This window comes from Hippopotamus amphibius, chromosome 12 (genome assembly GCF_030028045.1).
Source record: "Hippopotamus amphibius kiboko isolate mHipAmp2 chromosome 12, mHipAmp2.hap2, whole genome shotgun sequence".
Taxonomy (NCBI): domain Eukaryota; kingdom Metazoa; phylum Chordata; class Mammalia; order Artiodactyla; family Hippopotamidae; genus Hippopotamus; species Hippopotamus amphibius.
Window position 1 is genome coordinate 28,854,268 of NC_080197.1, and position 26,995 is coordinate 28,881,262.

The following is a 26,995-nucleotide window of genomic DNA, read 5'->3' on the forward strand; positions in this document are numbered from 1 at the left end:
CACAAATGTAAATTTGCTAGTCATCTGCATGTGGGTGAAAATTGAATCCGTGGGTGTGATGAGATTGCTGCATGAGAATACACAGTGAGAAGACGAGTCTAGGAGAGAACCTTGAGGAGCACAAAACAGGACAGAAGGAACAGGAAGTGGGTTCCTTCCTTGGGCATAGGAGGGTATGGCTGCAAAGATGCTAGGTGGAGTAGCCAGACAGGGCAGAGGCGAACTGGAGTTGCATCCTGGAGGCCTTCCTTTGAGAGGATTGTGAAAAGCAGACTGGACCATATGCTAATTGAGGTGCTCTGGGCTGCAGATAACAGGGACACCAGCTTTCCTATCTCTGCTCTGCTATCCAGGCTGTAGGCTTTGTGCTAGGGCTGGTTCCCTTTATGGTCACAAGATGACACAGTAGATGTTTATAAAATGATGATCTAGGGACTTCCCTGGGGGTCCAGTGGTGAAGAATCCACCTTCCAATGCAGGTTTGACCCCTAGTAGGGGAACTAAGAGCCCACATGCCTCATGCCACACCCGTGCACCGCAGTTGGAGAGAAGCCCGGGTGCCGCAACGAAACAACTAAGACCCAACACAGCCAAAAACCAACCAACCAACCAACCAAAAGGTGATCTAGAGTGGGTTCAGTTCCCTGGACCTGAAACAAACATAATTGATGCAACAGCCAATCAGGAGCGTGTGCAGCTACAGAGAACTGCCAACCAACCAAAAGGTGATCTAGAGTGGGTTCAGTTCCCTGGACCTGAAACAAACATAATTGATGCAACAGCCAATCAGGAGCGTGTGCAGCTACAGAGAACTGCCAACCAACCAAAAGGTGATCTAGAGTGGGTTCAGTTCCCTGGACCTGAAACAAACATAATTGATGCAACAGCCAATCAGGAGCGTGTGCAGCTACAGAGAACTGCGTGCAGATGGCTAGGGGAGGCATCAGGTGAATGGGCCCCTCAAACCCGCTTTGCTGGAGATACCTAGCACATAGGTCAGGATGCAGCCAGCCTGTCCAGAGGTATGTCAAAGGAAAGCTGGATGGGTTCTAAAAGTTGAGTGCACTGCCTACAAAAGGAAGAAAACTAAAAGGTGACCGAAAGGGAGATGGAGTTCCAGCCTACACTCCTAAGACCCCAGCCTGGCATCCACCCCTCAAACAGACAGCCCCACCCCCAGCCCTGTGAGTGTGTCTGTGCTGGGGGTTGGAGGTAAGTGGCACGGTGCTAGTAGTCCCCAGTGAAGTTTTTAGTAAGGCAAGGGCAGATTTGTATTTTGAAAATCAGCAAGCCAGCTGACAAGGAGGATGGACTGGTTGTCCACTGTCTCCCTGAACACTTTTGGTGACAGCTCACAGGCTCTAGGGGCAGCTCATTGTTTTGGGACAATGTTGCCTGCTGAGCCAAAGTCAACCTTTTTGCAGGCATGCGCTTGCTGCTTGAATGACCAACAGGGCTGGCCAGAACCCCACCTCCCACCTCACCCAGAGCAGCAGGGGGTGAAGTGGGGAAGGATAAAGGGGTTATAAACTGGCTGTCAAGGGACAAATCTGGCCCACAGTTGTATTTGTTTGGCAGGTGCAGTTAATTTGAATTGCAGTTCTTTAAGGTGAGACGTGCTTTTTCCTGTCACAAGCACAACCATCCCCTGATATCTTAGGGCAACCTGCTTCATTCACTTGTGTTATTCATCTGGGTCTTGAACACTTTCAGTTTGCAACCCCAGTATTTGAGGACTCTTCAGGACTGAGGATGCCTGGGACTTTGTGGATGTCAAGGAACCCCTGGAGCTGTGTGACTGCTGGTGGCAGCTACAGCCCGGTCAGGCTATACGGAGGGAAATAGAGTGGAAAAAAGTCTGGCTGCCTCTCAGATGTCCCCCACCCCAACCCCGTCCCCATCACAAAGTCTAGAGGCACTGGTGAGTGGCCAAAGTCCCTTTAATATCCCTGAATTGCCTTACAAGTAATACTGCTGGAGGTGAGGAAGGGATGGGAGTCTGGGGTGGAAGATGGGGGTGGGGCGGGGAGGAGGGAGGGGGAGCGCCAAGCGCTCATACAAAATATGGCCAAAAGGCTTAGCATGCATGGAAAATTATTGCTGTCGGAAGTTCCTATTTACAGGATCAACACCCTCCATAACTGCTTCTGCAACCCCTCTCCCTCTCCGCATCCCTGCCGCCTCCCTTCCCGGGTGGGTCTGGAGCTGAGAAGCTCTAGAGAATTGCCCCTGCTCCGGGGGTCTCAGCTGTCTCCACCCTCCTTTGCGGTTCAGGGGAGGGGGGGAGGGTCGGAGAGTCCGGGACTCCTGCCCCGGAGCTGGGCGCCTAGAGATGGGGCAGAGGCGTGTGCTTAAAGCAGAGGGGGCCAGGGTCCACGAGCATGGAGGTGTGTGCTTCGGTCCTCGCCCGGGCATGCAAAAGCGCGGCGGGGGAGGTAGTGGCGGCCAATGGGGGGCAGCTGGCAGCCCCGGCCCCTCTGCCCGGGACAGTTGCATAGACGTGGCCGGGAGGGAGCGCTCCTCCCGGGGAGCGGAGCGGGCGAGGCCCCAGCGGGTCCGGGGCTCAGTCGGTCCCTGGAACCTGGGGTCCCTCGAGAAGAGGAATAAATAGGGAACAGATCGAGGAGGCTCCTCTCTCCCGTCTCCCTGGAGTGGGAACAGAAGACTCAGGAAGGCGGGGACCTGCCCCATGACTGGACCTCCTGATGTCCCCCATCCCCCAGTTGAGGGTCAGCAGGCTATCCCTCCCATTCTCGTGCCTCCTTCCCCAGCAATTTCAGGCTCTGATGAGGGTGGGGCTTCTCCCTCACTCCCCGAAATGGGGTGTGTTGGGGGGGGGAGGGCAGCCCTTTATGGCCTTTGCTGTCCCTCTCCTTGCCTGGCTCCCTGACCTCCCAGTCCAGCTGGGGAAGCCAGACCATCCCTGGGTGAGGCCAAGATATTAAACAGAATAATAAATAGATAAATAAATAAATACACAAATAAATAAACTGGAGAGGCCCAGCCGCGTGGGGAGAAGGGCATTTGTGAGGTGCCCCAGGCCTCCCCCGAACAAGTAAGGAGGGGTACCTGTAGTCCTGTGGGTGGGGAAAGTGCTCAGAGAATCTGGGGAGAAGCGGGAAGTCCAGGGAGGGGCTGTCCCCGGGTGAGAGAGGGGCTACCTTAGGGGGCAGGGCCCTGAACTGCCCCTTAAGTCTGCCCCAGGTCAGGTGAACTCAGAGGGGTGAGAGCTGCTAGTGGAATGAGGGGTCTGGAGAGAGTAGGGGGTGGGAATGGGTGAGAAGGCCCCCCCCCCGAGGATGAAGAAGGTGGGGGTGGTGATGGTGGTGTGTGAATGGCTGGACCTAAGGCCAAGGTCAGGAGGGGGGGACCAGGGACAGAGGGGGGACTCCAAGAGGAGTGAAGATTAGATCCCTAAGGCCTGCGTCCTGGTGTGGATGGGGAATCCACTGCAGGCGTGAGAGTCAAGAGGAGGTTTAGGCCTTAGGCTGGGGGCTCCAGTAGAGAACCGGTCTGAGACTCAGCTGAGAAGAGAGAGGAAAGGTCTGCAAGTTAGAAGGGCAGAGGTGCAGAGTCTGGGCGGGAGAAACATCCGGCTCTAGGACCCGGGAAAGGTGCAGACCTGGTGCCTGAGTTGGGAGCCTTGAGGGCGAGGACAAGGGGGGTCAAGGTCCGAATCTTGGTAGCCGGTAAGGATGTTGTGGGTTGGGATGTACTGGGGAAGACAGTGACGGAAGCGAGTTCTGGGTTTGGGGGCTGGAGAGAGAAGTTCCGGTCTGGGAGCGGGGGTCCCCGCAAAGGGCGTGGGCAGGGGAACGCAGCTGGGGGATGCTGAGGGCGCAGGTGGGGGGCCAGGGGAGCGGCGGGAGGCTCAGCTGGCCGGGCCGGCGGGGGGCGGCGGGGGGGGCTCGGCCCCCTTGACGCAGGCGGCCTCGCAGTGCTTGTGGAGGTAGGACTTGAGCGCGAAGCTCTTGTCGCACTGGCGGCAGCGGTAGTGCTTGAAGGCCGAGTGCGTCTGCATGTGCGCGCGCAGGTTGGAGCGGTCGGCGAAGGCCTTGCCGCAGTGCGCGCAGCCGAACGGCTTCTCGCCCGTGTGCGAGCGCATGTGGCCTTGCAGCAGCCAGGGCCGCGAGAAGGCCTTGCCGCACACGCCGCACTTGTGGCGCAGGTTGTGCGTGAGCACGTGCATGGCCAGCGCGGGCATGGACACGTAGGCCTTGCCGCACGTCGGGCACTTGCGCGCCAGCTGGCTGTCCAGGCTGCGGTGCGTCTGCTTGTGGCGGCTCAGGTTCGACGACGTGGCGTAGGTCTTGCCGCACTCGGCGCACGCGTGCCGGTGCCCGCCGCCCGCCGGCGCCCCCGCGCGGCCCGCGCGCCCCCCGCCGTTCCCGGCGTCCCCCGCGCCCCCCGCCTCCCCGCCGCCCCCGCCGCGCCGCCGCCGGGAGCGCCCGTCCGAGATGAAGAAGGCGTCCATGGAGTAGCTGTCGGTCACGGCCGCCTCGCCGCGGAAGTAGCGCGCCGACAGGCTGGACTGCGGGCTCTCGGGGTCGCTGTACTCCTCCGGCGCCGCCGGCTGGTACGCGGGCTCGGCCGGCGCCAGCTCCAGCCCCGGCTTCTGGTCCGCATTGTAGCTGCTGGGGGGCAGGCAGTGCGGGGCGTAGCCTGTAGGGGGCGAGACGGGAGCGGGGAAGGTGAGGCTCCCGGGAGGCGTCCCCGTGGCCGCTCTTGGGAAGTGACAGTTGCTTGAACAGTAGCAGTCGCCGTCCTGCACCTGTGCCCTGGGGGTCATGCTGCCCGGGTTCGGATCCTTCCTCCGTGGGCCGCAGTAAAAGTCACCCCACCCCACCCTCGTTGGGCACGGTGAGGTCAAGTTCTACTGGCTTTGTGTTGACTATCTTCGTAAGTGCTCACGGCCACGCAGGGAAGGTATTATCATTGCACCCACTTTACAGATAGAGAAACTGAGGCATGTATTATAAGCCCACAACTAGTAATTGTTGGGGCCAGGATCCAAACCTTGGCAGCGTGAAGCAAAAGCCTAGGCTTTCTTTATTCCAGCAACATTCTGCCGTGCCAGTCCTATGACCTATCTGAATCTCAGCCTCCTCGTCTGCAAAATGGAGCTTATGATCGGATGCTTCTTCCCAGGGTCTTTGGAAGGACTGAGTAAAGTGATGAAAAGAACCATGCATTAAGCGCTTCCTATACGCCTAGCTCTGCCTCCGTGCTTTACGCATGTTAACTCATTTTAATCATCACAGACCCTACGAAGTAAATCCTGTTATAATCCCCATTTTACATATAAGGAAATAGAGAGAGAGAGAGAGAGAGAGAGAGAGAGAGCACACAGTAATTGCTATATAAATGTTAGCTATTATAATTATGCTTTTTACTTGCTTGAAAAAGTGACTTCACTGAAGATTATTTAATTGTCTGCCTCCCCCACCAGACTATGAGCTTCACAGAGTGGGATCTGTGTGCCCAGCATGTGCCTGGCTCAGAGGAAGTGTGCAAAGAATAGATGTTGCATAAACCAATCACAATCCTGTTAGACCCACCTCCCAGGGTTGCTGGGAGATTTAAAAGAGGTCAAGTATGTGACATGTAATAGATGCTCCAAGAAGGGAACTTCCTTGTGCTTGCCTATTTTGCTCCCTGCTGCACTAGAAGCCTTCTGGAGTCCCCCTGTGAGCTTCATTCCGCCACCCCCGCCCCTCTCTCCTCTCTAGAGTTAGACCAGAAATCCTGTCCATTTGGGGATCCAGTGACGGAAGGGTGGGTGGTAGGCTGGGCCTCTCCCAGGGCATTTGACAGGGGCTTTCCAAGGGCAGGGGCCACCCTGATTTGCCTCTGCCTCCCTGGGACTTGCATGGTCCCAGCACCCTCCCTGAGGGCCCTGGGCCCTGGGCTGCCAGGAGAATTTCTGTTGTAAGGGAACTGGATTCAGAGATTTCATCCCCTTAAACAGCCTGCCTGATTCAGCTTTTGTGTCTCATCTGGCATTTTGGGATGGTTACAGGGTGAAGTCTGTGCAGACTGTCCCCCAATCTGAAAGGTGATGGTGTACCCTTATTTTTTCCTCTGTTCCTTCAGCTGCCCACATAGGGCCCTCTGCACACAGAAATGATTGGGGATGTGGGGGGTGGAGGACTCAGTAGGGAGGGGCACTGTGGTCATATACAGAGAGGGCAGTGGTGGTGGCAATTTTATAACGGGGGTGCTGCTCAGCCTCTCCACACCCCATCTTCCTCTCCTGTCTGCCTTTGGTCTGGAGGTTCCCCTGCCTCCCACTCCAGGAATCAGGCCTGGTACAAAAGCCCCAAAATGTTCAGGGAGTGTTGTTTCAGACTAAGTTGAATACCTGTCAGGCACGCCCAGACTCCCTCTGTCTCCTTCTGTATTTCTTCCCATTGTAATTACTGATGGTAATGATAATACTTGCTGATATTTATTGAGCACTTACTAAGTGCCAGGCTCTGTGCCAAGTGCTTCACTCACATCACCTTGCTGAATCATCACAAAAATACCTGTGTTACAGATGAGGAAACAGGTGCAAAGTGGTGGTGGTACTTGCTCAAGGGGTGGAACAAGGGTTGGAACCCACTGCACTGCACCCCTTGTTTTCCACACGCTGGGAGGTCCCTGAGGAAGGGGGCATGTCTGGGTTGTTCACCTCCTATCCCCAGTGCCCCAGCTAGTGGGAACTTGATAAGTATTTGTGAAATGGGTGGTGAATGGGGGATAAAGATTTGCCAGGCCAGCCTCAATCCCTGGCCCATCAGTGTCTGCCACAGACCATTCTGTCTACTTGGTCTGGAGACAACTTGGTTCTTAACACTGATTCTAGCTGGGTGACCTTGAGCAAGTCGTGCATCTTTCTGTGTCTCTGCCATTTCTCTGGGTATGGGGATAGTATAGAATCCATTTGGAGGGAGTTACTAATCATGTGGCCAGTACCTTGCATGTGCTATTATTAAGGAAGGATGGCATATAGGTTAAGAGCACAATTTTGGCATCAGACTACCTGCATTGAGTTCCAGCTTTGCTATTCCCAGCTGTGTGATCTTGGGCAAACTGTTTGACCTCTCTATGCCTCTGTTTCCCTAGCTGTGAAATGGGGGAAAATAAAAGCACCTAACTCATACAGTTTGCAGTACAGAGTCCATGAATAAACAAACAATAAGTGAAAAGTGAACAAATAATAACCAACACTCCTGAAGCACTTATGTGTCAGATACTGTTTAAAGGCTTTACACATGAATGCATCCCACCCTCATGACTCTTGAGGTTGGTACCATCTTACAGATGAGGAAACTGAGGCATAAGGCAGTTAAGTAACATTCCCAGGGTAGCACAGCTAGTAACTTAGAGCCAGGATTCCAACCCAGTGCCTGGCACAATAAATGTTGGCTGTTGTTATGAATAATAACAAGTCTCCCCAGATGGGTTTCTGCACTGCAGTTTTCTTGGCGTCCGCACAGACATATCTTGCAGCTCCAACCTGGGCCGCTGTTTCCTCACCCAAGATGTGTAATTTCTGGCTCATGCTCTGGTGAGAAAACTCCTGGTGACCCACTTTGGTAGGACTCAATGGACGGCACGGTCCTTGCCCCAGCTGGGCTCTCTTTCTGTGGTGCCCTCTGATGATGGCCTGCAGTACTGCAGCACCTTACTCCTGTCGCTGGGGGTCTCTATATATTGTAGAAATAGGGGCACCTCAAACAACGGCTGCTCCTCTGCTTAGGGACAGGTGTGGAATTGCCTTCCAGACAGGAATTGTGGGGCCAGACATGATGGCCAGCAGCTGGAGAATTTGTCGTGGGTTGCGGGTTGGAGGGTGGAGGGTTGTGTGAGAGTTTATTTGGTCACGTTGGTGGAGGTGGTTCTAACTTGCTCTGTGACTTTGGTCAGGTTGCTTAACCTCTCTGGACCCTGCATCTACTGGAAAGCAGTTGACTGGGATGCTTTAAAGACACTTTCTGCATCGTGGCTGAATAGACCCCTCAATGATCCAGTTGTCCTGTCCCCCGTCCATCAGCCCCATCAGCTCCACCTCATTCTCCTCAGATCCGCAGACCTCTCCCTGCCTGTGTCACCTTGGGCAAATTATTTAACCTTTTTGCACCACATCTGTGTAAAGGAACTCATAATGGGATTGAATGAATTAATGGTGTCAAATGCTTAGTACAATGCCTGGCACACAGTAGCCTCTCAAGCTGTTATTTTATTGTCATTATTATCCCTACATTTCCTAATGATACCCTTCTAATTTGCTAGAGAGTGAAGGGGACACACATGGGTATCTGAGGCTGCTGCGTTACCTTGGACAAATCACCTCACCTCTCTGGGCCTCAACTCAGGAGAATCCTAGGGATGAGGACTGCGTTTAGGACACAATAGGCAATGCTCTTCTGACCCTGTGCGTGGTACTCAGACAGGTTTGGGGTGCCTTTCTCTGCCCCACAGATGACTAGAAGGCTGAGCTGCCTGTCCCCTGGAGAACAGGGTGAGAGAGGCCTCTCTTGTTTGGGTCCAGATAGAGGCAGGGAGGGCCAGGGACCCAGAGAGAAGAGACTTGGCCCCCATCCTGGCTCTTTTACTCATACTCCAGCTGCGTGACCATAAGCAAGTCACAAAGCCTCTCTGACCTCCAGTGCCCCATTTGAGGGATAGGGAAAAGAGCTACTCCTGCAATGTGGGGCTATAGAGAAGGCTCAGAAACACTTTGGAGATGTGCAGGTGTCATGTACATGTCACCTGAGAATGACTTTTGGTTTTCCCTGCTCTAGAGTCTTGATATTTTAGACTGAAGGTCCAGAATACATTTTTTTTTTTTTTAATTCTGCAAAGGAAAAAAAAATTCTGCAAGGGAATTTTATGAGAAATCAGGTGCTGGGTGCTTCGCAGACGTCTCTTCCAGTCGTCTGACCCCTTGGGATGAGGGTGGGGGAATCTCTCAGAAGTGCTGCTGCTCCTACTGCTTCCGGCTACCCTTGCACCCTCCCCGTGTGCCAGGCACTGCACCAAGCCCAGAGGCCCAGAGAGGGAAGAAGAGCTGCTCAAGGTCACCAAGGGAGGAGTAAGCTTCGAAACCCTCCAGAGTTTGTTTTTTCCAAAACCCCTGAGGGGGCATGGAGACCTGCTGGGGGAGGGAAGATTTTCACTTGGTGGGAGGAAGGGGTCGTGGGTTTCTTCAAATACCACCACCCCGCTGGCCTGGGTCTGATAGGGTGATGGGATATTGGGGGTGGGGAGAAGCTATTCTTCTAGAAAATGCACCAGCCCTTTGTAAATCTTTGTAAATAATAAAAGTAATGACCAACACTTATTGAGCACGTACTGTATACTGTATACAAGGCACCCTGCTCAGTGCTTTATGCACAAAAGCTTGTGTCTGAAGGAACGTGGTGGTCACTTGCTCTGGTGCCCTAGTTCTACAGACGCTGAGGCCCAGCGAGGGGCCTTGACCAGGTCACAAAGCAAGTTCATGCCAGAGCTAGGCTGGCTTCCTGCCTCCCAGGCCAGTGTTCTTTTTCCCAGTGTCTCTCAGATTCCCAGTGTCCCTCAGATTCCCAGTGTCCCAAACTTCCTCCAGGGAATTTCCAGCTCAAATCCCGCTTCCCTGTCTTGAAATGGGCAGAAGAAGAGAGGGGCCTAGTGATGGGCCAGCTTCCCAGGTGGCCCACTTTCCTGAGGAGGGCTGGGCCCTTCTAGGTGGGGGGGCTGGAGGGGCTGCTGCATGAGTATATTTAGAGCCGCGTCTTGCTGTGCCAGGGCCTTGGGCCTCGAGAATCAGCTTCAGCCAGCTGAGCAGAAAGCCAGGTCTGTCAGCCGCAAAGCAGGATAAAAATAGTTTCTCCTGTCTGCTCACAGAGCTGGGCAAAGGGGCTGGTACCTCCCCCTCCCCTTATTATAGCATCTTTGTTAGCGGTTCCCCGGGCACTGGACCAGAAATGACACCCACCTCCTCCAAGGGCCTGGCAGCTGGTACACCTGCTCACTGGGGAGGGGGTCCCTGAGTCCAGATGAGCAGTGGGCAGCGTGAGGTCTGGCCTCACATGATCAGGGCTGTAGGGCACAGGGCTCGTGCCCACTGACTCGGACCCAGGGAGTGTTGAGACGATTCCAGGGCCCTTCCCCACCATCCCCCTCCTTCCTGAAATCCCCCATATTCTGTCTTTTCCTGACTGTGACCCAATTTCTGTGGCCCACAGGGAGGTCCACAGCTCTGCAGGAATCAATACGGAAGATTTTTCAAGGGGTTGTGGAGATGGGCATGGTGGCTGCGGGTCTGGAGTTGCCCAGCACTGGTGGGTGGAGTGGCCTCCTGCTCCCTCCAGGGCATCTCTGGGGCCCTTTCTGGGCCTCCTTCTGGAGACTGGGTGTCTTGTATAATACACCTTCATTGTTTCTTCAGGCCCCCTGCTTCCTGCCCTACTCTCTTTGTGCCCCAGAAGGTGCAGAGGGCCCATTCCAACCTCCTTTCCTAGCCAAAGGCTGGCAGGGAACACTCCATCCCAGGAGAAACCACAGCTGGAAGGAGACCAAGAGTTCTGGGGGCCTCATCTCTCTTAGCAGCATCTTGCATGCCCCCCAGAGGGCCTCTAGGCTGTCGGGATCCCTGGGAAGATGTGGATGAAGCACCCACCGGCGGGGGCGGGGGTGGTGTGGGCATGATGCGGTCCGCCATTTGTGCCCTCGTCATCTCGAGCAAGTTACCTCTCTGGCCTCAGGTTTGCCTCTGGAGGTTGAAGCTAACCTTCCCCTGCACTCTGCGCCTGCTGCCCTTTGCCTGCTCTGTGTGTGTGTGTGTGTGTGTGTGTGTGTGTGTGTGTGTGTATACGTGTGCATGCGTGCATGTGTGTGTGATTGGGATGAATACATTGCTGTGCTGACACAGGACTTGATGTTCTCTCCTGCCCTCTCTCAGGAGCCACAAACAAACTGTCCAAAGAGTGGACGCTCAGCCTGGGCCCCTCATTCAGTTGGGTCCATCCCTTAAGGGGGACCATGGGCCCCAGATTCAGTAACCCACATGGACTCTTTTGTTCCACGTTCCCAGTGACTGATTCTTAGGAAAATCAGATTTTTGGGTCCCTAGACGGTCAGAGTTGAACGTGATCAAGGTCGACTGCTTTTTTTTATAAGAGGGAAACTGAGGCTCGGGTAGGGAAAGATTCATTCAGAGAAAGCTGACAGTGGCTCTAAGACTTGAACCGACCAGCCTTGGAGTAGACCTGGACATGACCTTGGACTAGAAATTGGATCTGGATTCTGATCCTGGAGCCTGAACATTGACCTGGACATGGGTTGAAACTTGAACTTGGACATAGACTTGTTCTGAATTTTGGAGTGGATCTGTAACCTGGGATATTGACCTTGGACCTATACTTCAGACTTTGTCCTAGACCTAAGGTTGGACGTGGACTTTGAACCTGGACCTCTGACATGTCTCTAACCTTGACCTTGGACCTGGACCAAGACCAAGATGACAGGGGCATAACACTCAGATGGGCCTGCTGTGTGTCCTTGGGCACCTCTGCAGCCATCTCTGGGCTCCCTCTGCCAAGAGACTGGGGCTACCCTTTTTTGCATCCCTGCTCCTTAGATGGGCTTTCTGAAGTGTGGGGCAGATGTGTGACAACTGGGGACTTGTAGCCAGGTTGCCAGGCCTGGCCTGGAGCGACTCCCCGGCGCCATCAGAGGGGGTGAGCGGAAGCGGGTGCTGGTATAATGTGGTCAACTAGATAAGCCTATGGGCAGAAGTAGGAGCGCTTCCTCAGCTGCTGGGGAGGCTTAATGTAGCTGCGGAGGGCAGACAACTGCGTTATTGGATTGGCATTGATCCCTCATCTGCCTGGGTCGGATGCACTCTGAAGGAGTATGAGGGCAGGATGGGGTGGGAGTGCAGAGGAAGGAGGTCCTGGCATCAAGCTGGAGTTCAGAGTTAAGGTGTGAAGAGAGGTAGACATGCCGGGGGCAGTGTAGGTGTCCACCGGTCCATGGAGACCACTGCTGTGCAGATGGATGGGCAGCAGCCTTCTCTGAGATGGCTGAGTCCCTAGCATTCCCCAGGGTGGGGGCCCAGGCCTGTGAAGGGGTGGGCTTGGTGGAGTTGGAGGGCGAGGTTCTGAGAGGGTTAGGAGGATGTGAGTTGGCATCTCACCAAGAAACTGAATCTGTGCTCAGAGTCACCCAGGGGAGAGGAGGGGAAGGAAAACCTCCATGCAGCCAGAAAGCAGTGGAGGAGCTAGAGGAGCAGGAAGGGGAGAAAGAGGCATTACATTGGAGAGGATGGTGAAATTAGATCTTCTATCCCTTCTTTGGGGAGCTCTGCAGAGAGACCTGGAACTTTCCCCATTTGTGGGACTTCTCTTTCCCTATTTAGGGGTTCTTGCATTCCAGCAGAGAGATGCACCAGCCACGCCCTCTGCCTAGCCCAGGGAGGTTGAAAAGGAAGGGAGTCAGGAAGGAAAGAAGAGCGTTGCTGGTGTGTGTATGTGTGTGTGTGTGTGTGTGTGTGTGTGTGTGTGTGTGTGTGTGTAGGAGGAGGAGGAGTCCTCCAGGAATTCTCCAGCATGCCCCGGCTTTCCCTGAGCTGGGGGTACATTCTTTAATTTGGGGTCCTGCATCTTCATTAGTTAGGAGCCTGTGGTTCCCCTGACCTCCACATTCACAGGCTCCCTTCCTGCCCCCTCAGATTCCCCTCCCACCAGTCTCATCCTGACCCTGCAGCCGTTGCTGCAGGAATGGCTTGTAAGAGGATCTTTCTAATAACTGGAACTATCTCCAGCCCCAGGCCCTCCCCCTTCCCTCCCTCCTTTCTCCTCCCCCCTCCTTCTCTCCCTCACTCTCCTCACCTCCCCCCCTCCTCTCTTTCTCCTTGTTTACCCAGCACACTTACACACGCTGGGAGAGAAAAACGTCGGCTCAGCAATTTTTCACACTTCCCTCAAATGCTCAGCAAGGTTATTTCCGGCAGAGCGGAGACAACGGACCACTAGGAGCCGGCAGGCTCTCTGAGGACCCCCAGCATCTCTACCCACTGGTGGAGTGAGGGAGCCTTCACATCCCAGTCTGGCCACACCCCAGGGGTGGAAGAGGCCCCCAATAACAGAACAAGGCAGACCCTATATTTCCCGGCCATACCCAGGCTTGAAGGGTCACCCCTGGTCCCTGGCACTAACCGTTTATAGACACTGCCAGGGCAGCCAGGTCAGGGTGCCAGTCCTCAGCATGGGGCAGCCTGCAGAGACTGAAGCTAAGGAAAATGCCTGGCCTCAGGAACTCTGCCACTCTCAGCCAGACATCGGATGGTAAATGGAGCCCCACAGAAACCCTGACAATGCCCCCCTGCATTCTGTTAGGCCCTCATCCAGTCATCTCCAATGCCTCCCACCCCACACGTGACCTTCACAGAAGCTGAGCTTGTCAAAGTTAGAGGGATACTTAGATCATGCCATCCAAACTCTTTCACTGCTGAGGAGGTAGAGGACCAGAGAAGGGAAGGCACTTGCCCAAGGTCATGTAGCAAGTCAGACATCTAGAGCCCAGGCCTCCCAGAATTCCAGGTCAGATATCAGACTATCAAGACAGCCTCAGGATTCCCCAGAGGGAGCTGAGCTGGAGCCCTTGGGGAAAGGGCCTTTGATCCTAGGGTGTCAGAGCCAGTGGGACATCCCTGCTGATGGCTTTGCCCTTACCCTGTTTCCCACCGTTCGCTCAGGGGCTCCTTTCAAAGCTTTTTTGGACTGAATTCAAGATAAGGCTTTCCTGCCTCCCTCCTGAGGAACAGTCTGCAGTTTTGGCTGTTCATGAGAAATTCTCTGGGCTTCTCTGGGTTTCCTCAGCTGGCCTGGGATGGGACCAAGGGGGCCTCAGTGGGCAGGAGCCCAGGGCTTTGTGTCAGTCCCCCAAGGGATCCACATCCCAGGCTTGTAGGCATTTTCATTTCAACCCAGGTCCCCAGTGCTGGCAAGGCCCCAGGTCCACCCTCTGTCCTGCCAGCACTCAGATAAGCCCAGCCATATCCCTGGGCTTCAGCCTTCAGCCCTAAGAGGTCCTGGGGTCAAGAAAAGAGGACAGTAGAATGAGACACGTGGGCAGAGAAAAAGGGGGTTGGTTCTCTTGGGGATCTGGGGGAGGCCAGGGAATGAGGGGCTATAGCTGTTTCCCTGATCACTCCCTAATTTCTTTGACCTTGATGAGGTCATAGAGCCTTTTACCCAGCGCCCTCTTGCTACCTGGCTTGGCAGAGTGATGGAATGTGGGTGAAGTGCTTGGAAATCCCTGAGGCAGAAGCTCCCACCCTCCTGCCTTTGCCATCTCAGCTCCCCCCCTTCTTCAGTCCTTTCTTCTCTCCTTTTTCTCTTCTCTCCTCTTCCTTTCTCTCCCTCTTCCCTCTCCCTCTCCCTCCCTCCCTCCCTCTCTCTCTCTCTTTCTCTCTCTCTCACACCCCCCCCCCAAAGCTGATGCCACATGTGATATCAGATTTCTTACTGCCAAAGGGATGTCTCCTCTCCAGACACCTGTCCTGGTGGGGACCTTCAGGGGAGAACCCTTTTGTGATCACCTTGATGGGGGATGGAGTCCACAGAAGCAGCCTCTGATTTTTCTCCACACCCTCCAGAGATCACCCCCTTCTGAGCCTGAATGACCTCTCTTGTCCCCCAAACCCTTGTCCCTACAGGAACTTGCCCTGAAAAGAAATAGAGTGTGTTGGGGGTGGGGGACTGACTAGAAACAGCAGAGATGGTTCTGAAGGGGAGTGAGAAGCTGGAGAGGGGAGGGAATGCAGCCCAGGAGACCAGGAGCCACTTTGGGGGAACCCCTCCTAGAAATTCCCTCTTTCTCTCAGTCCTCAGGACAGGCCCGGCCTTTGGCAGGCATGTAGCTGAGGGTAACAAAAGAGTTGCTGAGAGGGGGCCTAGAACACTTGTCTGACATCGCCAGGGGGAGCAGGCTTGAAGGGAAAGAGGATGCCCCCAGCTACCCCCAGGGAGACAACCCTATCTCCCCAGGGATTGGTAGTCCAGGCCGGTTTACCTTCCCCATCAAGGGAACACTCTCGGGTAACCAAGCCTCCTTCCCTCAACCAGGGAGAGGGGATCCTCAGATTGCCTTGTGCATTAGCGGCCCCCCCCCCCCACCCCCAGTACTAGCCCTTCCTGGGCGCTTCTCTCTCTCCATCCTCTCACCACCCCTCACTCCAGCACCAGTCTAGGGCCACAACTTTCAAAGTCCGGGCTGGCGCTTGACGGCGGGATGGGCCGACCCTGCGACTTTCCCTTTGTACGGACCTGGCCCTTGCCCCGCCCGCCCGGCCCTCGGGAAGCCCGGGAGGCGCACACAGCCAGGGAAATCTCCTCCCGGGGTTCCCTGCCGCGCGCACCCCTCCTCATGGCCGGAGTTGGGGAGGGCCCGAACTCCCCTCCCCTCTTCTCCCCCCCGCCGGGTCCCACTCACCGTTGTCCCCGGGCGGCCCCCGGGCGCCAGGCAGCACGTAGGCGGTCTCCAAGGGGTGATAGGTGGGGGCCGGCACCCCGCTGCACTGGAAGCCGTCCCCTTTGATCTTCTTTACCAGGAAGGAGCGGGGCATGGTGCGACTGGCTGGGGGCTCGGCGGGGGCACTAACGAGGGGCCCCGGTGGGGGGAGGCGGCCAGCCGGGCGCGATTGGCTGTCTGCGCGGGGTTTCAGCACTGGACAGCTCCCAGCGGGCGGGCGGGCGGCAGCACGGAGCCGGCACCGGTGGCGGCGGCCCCGGCTCTGGCTCTGGCTCTGGCTCCTGCTCGGGCTTGGCGGCGGCGGCGCGCAGACAGGCGATCGCTGGAGCTGTGCTCAGCACTCCGGCTGCCGGCTTTATATGGGACGCAGGCTGGAGGAGATCAGGTGGTCCCCTAGCAATGGAACTGTTCAGCGCTCTAATCCATCAAATGTCCCTCAGGACAATCGCTCCGCACACGTTCCCCTGAACCGGCGGCGGTGGGGGCTGGCCAGGCTCCGGGAGCAGCGGGCAGGCAGGAGGGGAGAAAGTGAGGGCGAGAAAGGCGCAGAGATACAGAGAGACGGAGAAGGAGGAGGGGGGGAGACAAGGGGGAGAGAGAGGGAGGGAGGGAGAGGGAGAGAAGAGATGAGATACACAGAGAAAGACAGAAAGAGACATACAGAAAAAGAGACACACACACTGAAAGAGGTAGAAATAGGAGCAGAGAGACCACGATAAGGACAAAAAGACACAAGAGAGAAACAGAGAAGAAAGGCAGGGATGGAGAGAAGTAGCAACGCACACACCCACGGGAGAAAAAGAGAGCTCCAGATACACAAAAAGAAAGCACCCCAGGGATGCAAAGAAAAGGAAAGAAAAGTGCAAGACAGAGAGAGAAAGAGAGGGGAGAGGAGAGAGAGTGGTCTGAGCAGGCGGGGTTCAGGCACATGGGGACACAGAGAAGGGAATGCAAAGAAAAGAGTGTGAGCTCGCCAGCAGCGATCCTCTTGCCTCCAGTCCTCTCCCTGTCCCCCAATTTTGAAGGGGCCAGTTTGGACACTCAGCTCTCACTAGGGGAAGTCATCCCCCCACCCCAGCTGGGGCTCCCACTGAAGCCCCCTGTTGGGTTTGGGGTTCAACTTTCTTCTTCCAGAACTGATGGGGGGAGCAAGTCCCCGATGCTGATGCCCAGCCCTGCTCAGCCAGTCCTGTTCCGGTGCCTAGCTCAGGCGGGCGCTGCAAGAGGAAGTGAAAATCGTCCAGTAATTAATTTCCCTGCTGCCGGGGGGTGGTGGTTTTGACACATCCGAGGCTGTGTCTTTCCCTGAAGCGGGGAGCAGACAATAGAGACACGTGGACTGGGAAGGGAGGGGGGGAAGGGAGGGGGAGCGGGGCTCCCGCTGGAACTCTTTGCAGGTCAGCTCCTTTGTCTCCAGGAGGATCTGAGTGGACACCCCCACCCCAATATGGCCAAAAACTAGGGGAGCGCCCATATCTGGGCAGGACTAAGGAGCAGGAGAATGCAACCCCCTGCCCAGAGAGGCTGCTTGGCAAAGTGCCATGGTGGTGGGTCGGCCTCAGCAAGTATGCGATGGCCAGAGCACAAGAGTCCCGGAATCAGACTCTAGGAATGCCAAGATCTCATTGGCTAATAGCATTCTTTTTGTGGGATGCCAGGCTGATGCAGTGGGGCTGAGCTTTTGGGACTGGGTCATCCAATACCAGTTGGGAGACTAAGACCCATAGAGACTAAGAGAAGTCATGGAGGTGCCTAAGGTCCCACAGTGAGTCAGCAAAAATTTCCAGAGACCCTCGTGGCCTTTGGGCCCTCACACAGTCTTTGAGGTGTTGCTCAGAAACCTCAGAATAAAATTTGAGCCCCTGATCTTGCCAAGGCCCTGAATGATCTGGGGGGGTCCTGCCCATCTTCTCAGCCATATTGCCCCATGTTTTGCCCTCTGAGACTTTTTTTAACCTCAGTCACAGAGGGTGAGGTGACCATACCCCTTGACTCATGGCGCCCCAGGTATTCCCTACTCCAGCCACATAAGCAGACTTCTAGTCTTGCAGGCTTACTGCCCTCTCTTGGTCTCCACACCGGCTCCTTAATTTACAGAACCCTCCATTTCACCCTAGTACACCCTGCTTGTCCTCAGGGCATAGCTGAGGCATCACTTCCTCCATGAAGTGTCCCTGACTTCCTGCATGGTAGACGGGGCCAGCTTGCCCATTGGCCCCTGAGCTTTGTGACTCTATTCTGTGTTTGGCTCAGCAGACTGGTATCCCAGCTCCCCTACTTACTGGTCATGAGACCTTGGACGAGTTATTCAACTTCTCTGTGCCTCAATTTCCCACTTTATAAAATGGGAATCATAAATGTTGTTAGTTCAGGGGTTGTTGGGAGTATTACTGGAGCTGCTATATACAAAAGGGCTTGGAATGATGCCTGACATATAGTAGATGCTCATTCCATGTGGTTCTATATGTACAGTTGCACCTGGAGCACCCAGGATTCATCTAACACATTTGTGAGGTTCTGTGGAATAGGTGATGACCTAGATAGTCCTAGTCCCTGGTCTCCTTAGAGGTGACATTCAAGGGACATAAAACTGGGTGGGCAATGGAGAATGCTGGTACCTAGACAGGGCAGCCATCAAGGGTCACCTGGAAGAGGTGATATCTAAGCAGAGATGTGAGTGATGAGATGGAACCAGCCATGGGAGGAGCCAGGGAAAGAATGTTCCAGGCAGAGGCTTCACAAGTTTAAAGGCTCTGAGGCAAAAATGAGCTTGGGCCAGTTCAGGAACAGAAAGGAATGGAAAGAGATGAGGTCAGGAAGTTGGCAGGGCCAGAACCCAGAAGGTGCTCAATAAATCATGAGTGAATGACTGTGGGGTGAGATTCAGCCTTAAAAAGTGGACCTATTGGTTGGAGAACAACTTTTTGCTGCTCACGTAGGGGAAGTTGTTGATAGTTATTCATGGTATAGGTATACTTTTGAGTTTGTACTGGGTACTGGGATCTCTGTCCCCTAGAGGTGCCTAGTCCAGTGGGGGTAAATAAAACAAGTGGGTGTAAATAAAACAAGTGGGTGCCCATGAGCTCAACTCTATCTGCCCAATGATTCTACCATTCCAATCTCTTACATAACATAGGAGATGGTAAAACTGAGCCCCAAGAGCTTCACAGGGCACTGAGGGTCCACAGTGGCTTAGAGACATAACTAGGGCTGGGCTCTCCCTCATCAGGTCTTCTCGCTGGGCAGGGTGGAGAGGTAATCCCCTCTTGAGTTGACAGATGGAGGCGAGGTATCCAAGGTCCCATAGTTAACTAGAGTCAGGTTGAAGATCAGATCCCAAGTCTCAGACCTCCAGCTGGTAGGTCGTGTGGGCATCTTTAACAGATGAGGAGAAACCCTCAGCCCAGAAGGTGAAGTTCAAAAATACCTATGAGATTGGGTGTCCTTAAGCATGAATGAAATACACAGCTGCTGGCATGGTTTCAGCACTAGGACACCATGGAGGGCCTTCTGTCTCCCAAACCTCCCCCAACACCAGCTCACTGCTTTCAGAAAGTCTACTGTTAGGAATTCATTTTTCCAAGTCACATCAAATAAGGAAAGAATTTTATTCCCAGGGATGCTTGCTGCAGCATCAGAGACTGGAATAAAATCCCCAAGTTGGAGAAAATGGGGAGGGGCTGTGAAGAAATCCCCTGGATGGAATATTCTGCAACCATTAAAAATTATCATATGAGGGAAGACCTCATGGAATTATGCTCAGTGAAAGATGCAGAATCTTGAAATCTCTCACAGCATGTTCACAACTATGGACCAAAATAAAAATAAACATGCACAGAAAAGTGAAAGAAGGGTGGTGTCTAAAAGACCATAGAATGTTTCAGTTCAGGAAACATTTATCTAACTACTCCCTTACTTCTGAAGAGAAGAAATGATAAAGTTTTGTAAAACATGTCAGGCTATTCATTCTTCTAACTTTAAAAAAAAATAAATTTATTTATTAATTTTTTGGCTGAATTGGGTCTTTGTTGCTGTACGTGTGCTTTCTCTAGTTGTGGCAAGCAGGGGCTACTCTTCATTGCGGTGCGCAGGCTTCTCATTGTGGTGGCTTCTCTTGTTGCGGAGCACGGGCTCTAGGCGCATGGGCTTCATTAGTCGTGGCACGTGGGCTCAATAGTCATGGCTTGCGGGCTCTAGAGCGCAAGCCCTGTAGTTGTGGCGCATGGGCGTAGTTGCTCCGCAGCATGTGGGATCTTCCCAGAGCAGGGCTTGAACCTCTGTCTCCTGCATTGGCAGGTGGATTCTTAACCACTGCACCACCAGGGAAGTCCCATTCTTCTGACTTTTGGGAAGACAGCGTTACTGATGGCAAATTTCCCCAATGACAATAATAATTATTATATCAACAGTGGCTCCACATGCCTGGCACTGTTCTAAATATCTACCCTTCACAGAAGCTGGCCTTGCCAGGGGCTTTCAATAGAGGGATTTGGAATCAGCCTGTTTTCAAATCCATGTTCTGCCATTTCCTAGCTCTTGATTCTCTGTGCCTCCATTTCCTCATCTGTATAATGGGGACTTTAATAAGAACTGTCTCCAATGTTGCAGTGATGATTAAATGATAATGTACCTGTAAAGTGTTTAGAGCAGTGCCTGGCACACAGTAACTTGATTTGATAATTGTTGACTATTTTTTGTTTGCGTGTCGTCACTCATCTAAGCCTCATCATGGCCTCATGGGAGAAGGCTCTGTTATCAGCCTGTTCAACAGACAGGGGTGAAATGACTGGCTCAAGGCCATATGGTTACTGTGACGAGGAGCTGGGGAGGGTCTCACATCCATGTGGCCCACTGCCTGCCTCCCCAGGAATCCCAGGCTTGGCATAATGGGTTTAGCTGGTGAGGGCTGCAGGCTCGGCCCTCCCTGCCCTACCTAGTCTGCTCTGATATCCTTCAGATTCCAGCCCTGCCCTGCTCATCACTGAGGAGGGCAGCTACTAGTGTCTGGGTGTGAATCTCAGTGCTGTGTAACCCCAGGTGGCTGATAGAGCCACCCTGAACTTCACTCTGCATATCTTTAAAGAGGGGGCTGGGCATCACATTTGCAGGCTTCGCTCCATACTGTTAGGAAGAAGCACTGCTCTGGGAGTCGGGACCCTGATTCTAGCCTCACCTCTGCTCTCTCTGCTGCCCCTCCTGGGCTCCAGCTTTCTGGTCTGTTGAATGGGCATGGGACAAGATGGTCCCTGAGCTGCTGTCCAGAGCTGATAATGGATTCTGTATGAATTCCAAGGAGGAGAGTGGCCACAAATGCATCCACTCCATGCTGATGGGTCTCTTTCTCTGGTAAGCTTCACTTACTCTGCCTGTTTCTCCAGTATATTTCTCCAGGCCCTCCTCTTCTGAACCAAAGGAAAGAGGGTGGGAGAAGCCTGAAACTGACTCTTCATGGCTCTGTACACCATGACTCAGAGATGACTTGCTCAAGGCCATGTGTGAGGTGGGGGGTGGCTCCGGAATCTGACAGCTGCTTGTTCTCTCTCTGGTCATTTTAGTCCTCAGAAGCAGATTTGAAAACAGAGATGGAGGTGCAGGAGACTTATTGGGGATAACACCTGCAAGAAAAAGAGGTGCACCTTCAGACCAGGGTGCAGGTCTGACACCTGTAAAAGGAGAGGTGGGAGAAAGGGAGATTGGGTAAGAGGAGCCCCAGGTAGCGGTGCAGCTCGAAGGAAATCTGGCCAACTCCATAGGGAGCTCCATCCCCAAGGTTTCCTGCAGAGGAGTCTCATGCTGGGCATAATGTCCAGGCCCTGGTTCCCCACTATGCCCAGTCATCAGTGGGGTGTCCTGGCAGGGGGTGGCCTCTGCTCAGACACTGTGGCCGATTGAGAAGGTGCTGCAGTGGGAGGCTCTCAGGGACTGCAGTCCGAGTGGCAGACACCTCCCCACGGCCACCACATGTTTTTCTTTATTCATTTAATAAACACTTACAGCTCTGGGCTACGTGCCAGGTACTCATCTACACACTTTACAAATATCACCTTAGTTAATCCTCACACCCACCTTCTGACTCGTCAGTATTATGAGCCCCATTTTCAGGAGAGGAGACTGATCCCAGAGAGGTTAAGAAACTTGTTCAAGGTTTTACAGCCGGGGAAACGAAGGTCCCACATGCCGCAGGGCAACTAAGCCCACATGCCGCAACTAGAGAGAAGCCGGTGCACCGCAACTAGAGAAGCACGGCACCCAACGAAAAGATCCCACATGCCTCAACTAAGACCCGACGCAGCCAAATAAATAAATACATTTTTCTTTAAAGGTTTTACAGCCAGTAGGTGGTGAGCCATGGGTCCAGCCCAGACAGTCTGCTCCAGAGGCTATGCTCTCACCACTCTGCCACGCTGCCTCCTCTCCAGCTGCAAGGCCCCTGACTGCAATTTCTGGGAAACTTTCCATTTTCATTCCTCATAGGCTCAGGAGCTCAGAGCCTCAGCAGACTTCAGGAAGGGGCCTGACTAGTGCAGTTGGGGGTGTGACTGGATCCCAGACCCTGCCAGAGCTTCTAATCTGTTCCCTCAAAGCCTCCCACATCAAGGCCTTTGCATGCACTGTTTCTGCTGCCCAGAGCATGCTTTCCTTCCCTCTTTGCCAAGTTAACCCCTCCTCCCATCGCTTCCCTGCTTGACTCTAAGATCTAGCCCAGGACAGAGATGATATGTGGTGGGAAGGAGCATGTTTTATAGTTCCCAGATGATAATAATACTAGCTGATATTTATTGAGCACTTATTATGTGCCAGGAGCCAAATGAACCCTTTATGTGGATTACCTCATTTAACCATCACAACAGACTGCGAGGTGGGGCCTGCTGCTATCCCTATTTTACAGATGAGGAAACCAAGGCCCAGAGAGGCAAAGTGACTTGCCCAAGGAGACTCAGCTCGGTTTCAGGATTCAAACACTGATCTTAAACCATACAGTCCCTCTTTCTAAGAGGGCCAAAGGTGTCGAAAGGGGTCTCCCTCCCCCACCTAGCCCAGGGTTGAATGCCCCTTAAGTGGGAGGTGGGGGCCCATATCTGCTCCATCCACTGCCACACCCTTTCACCTACACAGTGCTGGGCAAATAACAAGTGCTCAATAAACATGTGTCTTGAATGAATGAAGAAACTAATGAGTGAAAAACTTCCTTGTGACTCCCCCTTCCATTCACCTTGGTCCCCTTTGGCCTGAGCTCAGGTTAATTTGTCAACCCTCAAGGTTTCCCTCTGCTTTGGGGGATAACTGAGTCTATACCCTGAGTACCACAGTCCTTGACCTTCCCCCATTAAAGTGTCTTTTCTTCCAAGTTCCTGAACCCTGACAAGGTCACCCCTTAAGCAGATCCCTGAAACCTCTAGAAAGGACTGGTTGCCGGAATCTGATCACTGGGCTCCCTGCCAGGTCAGGAGGACTTGGGACAAGCCCCCAGCATGGGTCAGGGATGGAGTGGCTAAACGGCCCCTCACACAAGAGCCTCACATTCAAGCAAATGAGACAGTTTGGAGTTTGGGCCTGGGTCACCCTGAGCCAAGTTTTAATCCCAGCTGTGCCTCTTCAAGCTGTGTAACTTTAGGAAAGTCACTTCACCTGTCTGTGCCTCTGTGTCACCTCTATAAACTGAGGCCAATGATAGCACCTACCAAATAGGGCTCTATGAGGCCTGGAGCATAATCAAGCCCTCAATAAATAGAAGCTCGGCTTGAAAGCCTTCAGGACATCAGTATCATTCCCTGCCCATCCCTGTTTGACAATTGGGGAAACTGAGGCACAGACCAGGCAAATGCCTTCTTTGGGACTTTCAGGCTTCTGTCTGCCAGATCAAGGCTGGCTCCCTCACCCCATGGTGGCCTCTCCTGCCTCCCTCTCTTCCCCATCAACCGAGCTGAGAACCATCCCTGGCAGATGCTGAGGCAGCTGTTGAAGCTGCAGAGTTGGCATTCCCGGGTTCCCAGGGCTCCTGGCACAGAGGAATCAACCCCTTTCTGCACCCCTGGCTCTGCCTCCTGCTCCTGCCTCTGCTCATATACCAGCTGGGACCCATCAGCTTCTGGAGAAAGCCAGGAGGTGGCCCAGGGGCATGAAAGCAGGGGGCTGTCAGTATTGACCTGTGCCTGACCCCAGACTAGTGGACAAACTCCTAAGGAGTCAAAATACCCACATGCCCCCAGTGCACACCTTCCTAGCCTCCTCTCTCTCTAACCCCAGCTATAGAGGGGCAGGGGAACAGAGGGGTTAAAAGCATGGATGGCCTGGGTTCAGATCCCTTCTCTGCTACTTACTGATGAGTTATCTACCCTGGGCAACTCACTTATCCTCTTTGTACCTCAGTTTCTTCAGCTGTCAAATGGGGATGCTGACATAAATGTTACCTCCCTCACGGAGCAGGTGGGAATTGAGTGAGGTGTTTAGGATGCCAGCTCACACGCAGCTGGTGCTCAGTAACATCAGCCATTTTGAACTTGGAGTCCACTCTCTTCCCATTGAACTTTTGGACCTTTTAGCCCCAAAGAGCATCTCCTCTATGGCTCCTGTGGGTCTCACGGTCAAGGCCCTGTGGTGCAATCCCACTGGCCTGGTACACAGTAGGGGCTCATTAAAAGGTCTGCTTGGCTGTGATACAGCATGAACTCGTGGAATCTTCGTGACCACTTTTGGAGGTAGACATTATGATGATACCCATTTTATAAAGGACCACACGGGCACAGAAAAGTTAAGAAATTGCCCCAAGCCTCCCAGCCAGTAAGCCTGCAGATGTTTACTAGCACCTACTCTGTGCCAGGTGCTGTGCTCAGGGCTGGGGACGCAGCAGTGGACAAGACAGACACCTGCTCTCATGCAGCTCATGTCCATCCTGCTGTGCCAACAGATAATAACCAAGATGTAGATAGGCCAGCTTCCCGTCTACAAAACGCCAGAGAGACAAGTGATGTAGGGCAGAGATAGAATGAGCTGGGGCTGTTTTAGATGGGGTGGCTTAGGGAGACCTCTTTGAGGAGGTGACTGAGGAGATGACTTTTGCCTAGAGTCCAGGATGCAGCAGGTGCTTGGTTGGGACACAGGGAATCCATGCTAGCGTTGCTGTGGCAGGTGCAGTCTGGAATCCTAGAGATCCCAGGACAGGTGGCACCTAGAGCCCGCTTGCCCAGATCGGCTTCAAAGTGAATAATGATTCCCTCTGCTCCAGCTGGCCCACCTCTGTGAAGTAGTTAAAAGAACAGGGCAAATGACAGATTCTCAGAGGCTCACTCTTATTATCTGTACAATGGGCATTGATAAGCACAGCCTACATTCGGGAGAGAGGAGATGCTTATCAGAGACAATCCAGGGAAAGTGCCAAGCACAGAGCCGGGCACAGAAGAAGCGCCCGATCCTTGGTGGCTGGAGTGGACAGGTGACTGTCCTTTCAACTGCCCAGAACCTTCCAACACCATTGCCCGATGAGTTCCCTCCTCCCACTAGCAGGGTCCATGCTGACCTCCCAGTTCCTCTGCAGCCAGGGGCAGTCACGTGGCCCAGCCTAGCCCCATGCCATGCTGGCTAGAGTGTGGCACCCTCTATACTGTGTTTCCAAAAGCAGCAGGGACAAAGGTCAGGACGGCAGCATCCAGCGGTGGCATCGGCACCATGAGCTCTGGACTTGGGACCCAATTAGCAGGGACGTCTCCCTCATGCCAGGCCTTTGACCTAAATTTTTGTTTAGTTTTCTTTTTTGCGTATGAAGCCTCCATCCTGGCGTCTGACCCTCTTGGAGATTCTTCAAGCATGTTTGCTGCTACGAATCCCTGATGATTCAGCAGGCCATGCCATGGTCTGGAAACTCCAGTAGTAATATTTTTCTCAGATTGAGTGGACTACCGCAGAGTGGACTACCGCAGAGTCCATCCTTCTGGCCCAGGATGGCCCCTTGGGGATACACAGACACCCAGTTCTTTCCACTGTCCTCACTCCAAGCGCAGGGGCCTGGGGCTGCTCACATTGGTGCTCCCAAGTCCTAGCACAGCGTGACTCGGAGGAAAGTCTCAATATGTGTTCATGGTCTGAACAGAGAAGTGGTACAGGATATGGTTTCCACACATTCCTGATTGCTTCCTTGAACCATGTTCCAGTTTTTTGATGTTTTTCTGAACGTGTAGGGCCCAGAACTGAACACAGAAATCCCAGAAATATATGAGCAGAGCTGAGCAGAAAGGGACTGTCACCTCCATCACTCTAGATATTGGACTTCTAATAACTTGTCCAGACGTTTCATAAGCTCTTTGGTGACTGTTTGCCCTGGTGACATACATTAAGCTATGATCGAGTGTTCTGTTTTTATGCCCCCTCCCTGTACTGTTGCTAAACCTCATTTTACTACCCTTTCTGGCTTAATCTCATTCTGACAATGGCATTGCCCCCTCCCCCTGCCCCCAGGAAGGCAAGTTGATTACAGCTCAAGAGCCCACTTTGATTGGTTGGTAGCCATAGCCCAAAGCATAGTGTTGAGATAGATTCTGGAACTGAGCTTGGGCTCAGTGTGAAAGACTGCTGTAATTGATTAATGATGTCTGCCAAGATATAGGAAGGGAAGTGCTAGTTTATTCGAGCTGTACTTGTCATTCCCCATCACAGGTTCTCCTAACCTGGGGCCCACAGAAAGAATTCAGGAGGCCCACCATTAATTTGGATAGGAAAAGGATTGTGCCTTTAATTTCACTAGACTCTTTCTGAAATTTATCACTCCTTCAATGATGAATGCAGGCCAAAGGCCATAGTGGCATTAGCAGGACCTGTAAATTGTCACTAATAGAAATCACAGATATTTTCTTGTCACATTACAGATATTCCAGGTATTTTGAAATACCATTTATGCTCATAATGACCTGGAAATTAGATTTACTAAATCCTGTGTTATATAATAAAGAAGCACATGTATTACTGTAATGCAGATTTGTTTTTAATATTTTGATAACTGTTTCAATATAGTTGATTTCTTTTATAATACTATATATTTTATTAATTTAAAAACATTCTTCTGAGAAAGGGTCCATAGGCTTCATCAGATATCAAAGGGTCACATGAACTCTGGCCCATCAGGTTTTAGGAGCTCCCTGCCTGCCACCTTTCCAAGTTCCCTCCTGTATCCTGGGTCTGTGAGGGGAGCAGGAGGGCGATATGAAGTCCTTCAGGCCAGGAGAAGCTGACCACACAGCCAGCTCCTGGGTCAGCTACCCTCAGGTGCTATGGGAGGTGATGGACAAGCAGAGGTGGTGAGAGGTGATTTAGGAAGTGAAGGAGAAGAGGTTGCGCCAGTGACTTCTGGAGCAAGGCTGGGCTATCTCATGGCAGAAGGGAGAAGTTGGTGTTTCCCAAGGTGATGTGAGGGAAGGGGCCTGAGCCTGACCTCCTAGAAGTTGGAGGGAAGTTTTAGCAGCAGAGAGGTCCCAGATCATCCTCCCTGATGAGCTCAGAG

At 53.3% G+C, this 26,995-nt stretch overlaps 1 protein-coding gene across 1 annotated transcript; it reads right to left on the reverse strand.

Annotated features, from left to right (window-relative positions):
• Window positions 1–3,871: 3,871 nt before the first annotated feature.
• On the reverse strand, window positions 3,872–15,598 carry SCRT2 (scratch family transcriptional repressor 2). The gene is made up of 2 exons (XM_057703941.1): window positions 15,466–15,598; window positions 3,872–4,662 (listed from the first exon to the last, which is right to left on the reverse strand). Exons 1-2 carry the CDS (start codon window positions 15,596–15,598, stop codon window positions 3,872–3,874), a joined length of 924 nt encoding a protein of 307 aa, XP_057559924.1.
• Between the last annotated feature and the right edge of the window lie 11,397 nt (window positions 15,599–26,995).

Coding starts and splice junctions, on each gene's coding strand:
- SCRT2 (XM_057703941.1), bottom strand. CDS start 15,598: ATGCCCCGCTCCTTCCTGGTAAAGAAGATCAAAGGGGACGGCTTCCAG. Junction 4,663..15,465: donor GGGGCCGCCCGGGGACAACG/GTGAGTGGGACC, acceptor CGCCCCCTACAG/GCTACGCCCCGCACTGCCTG.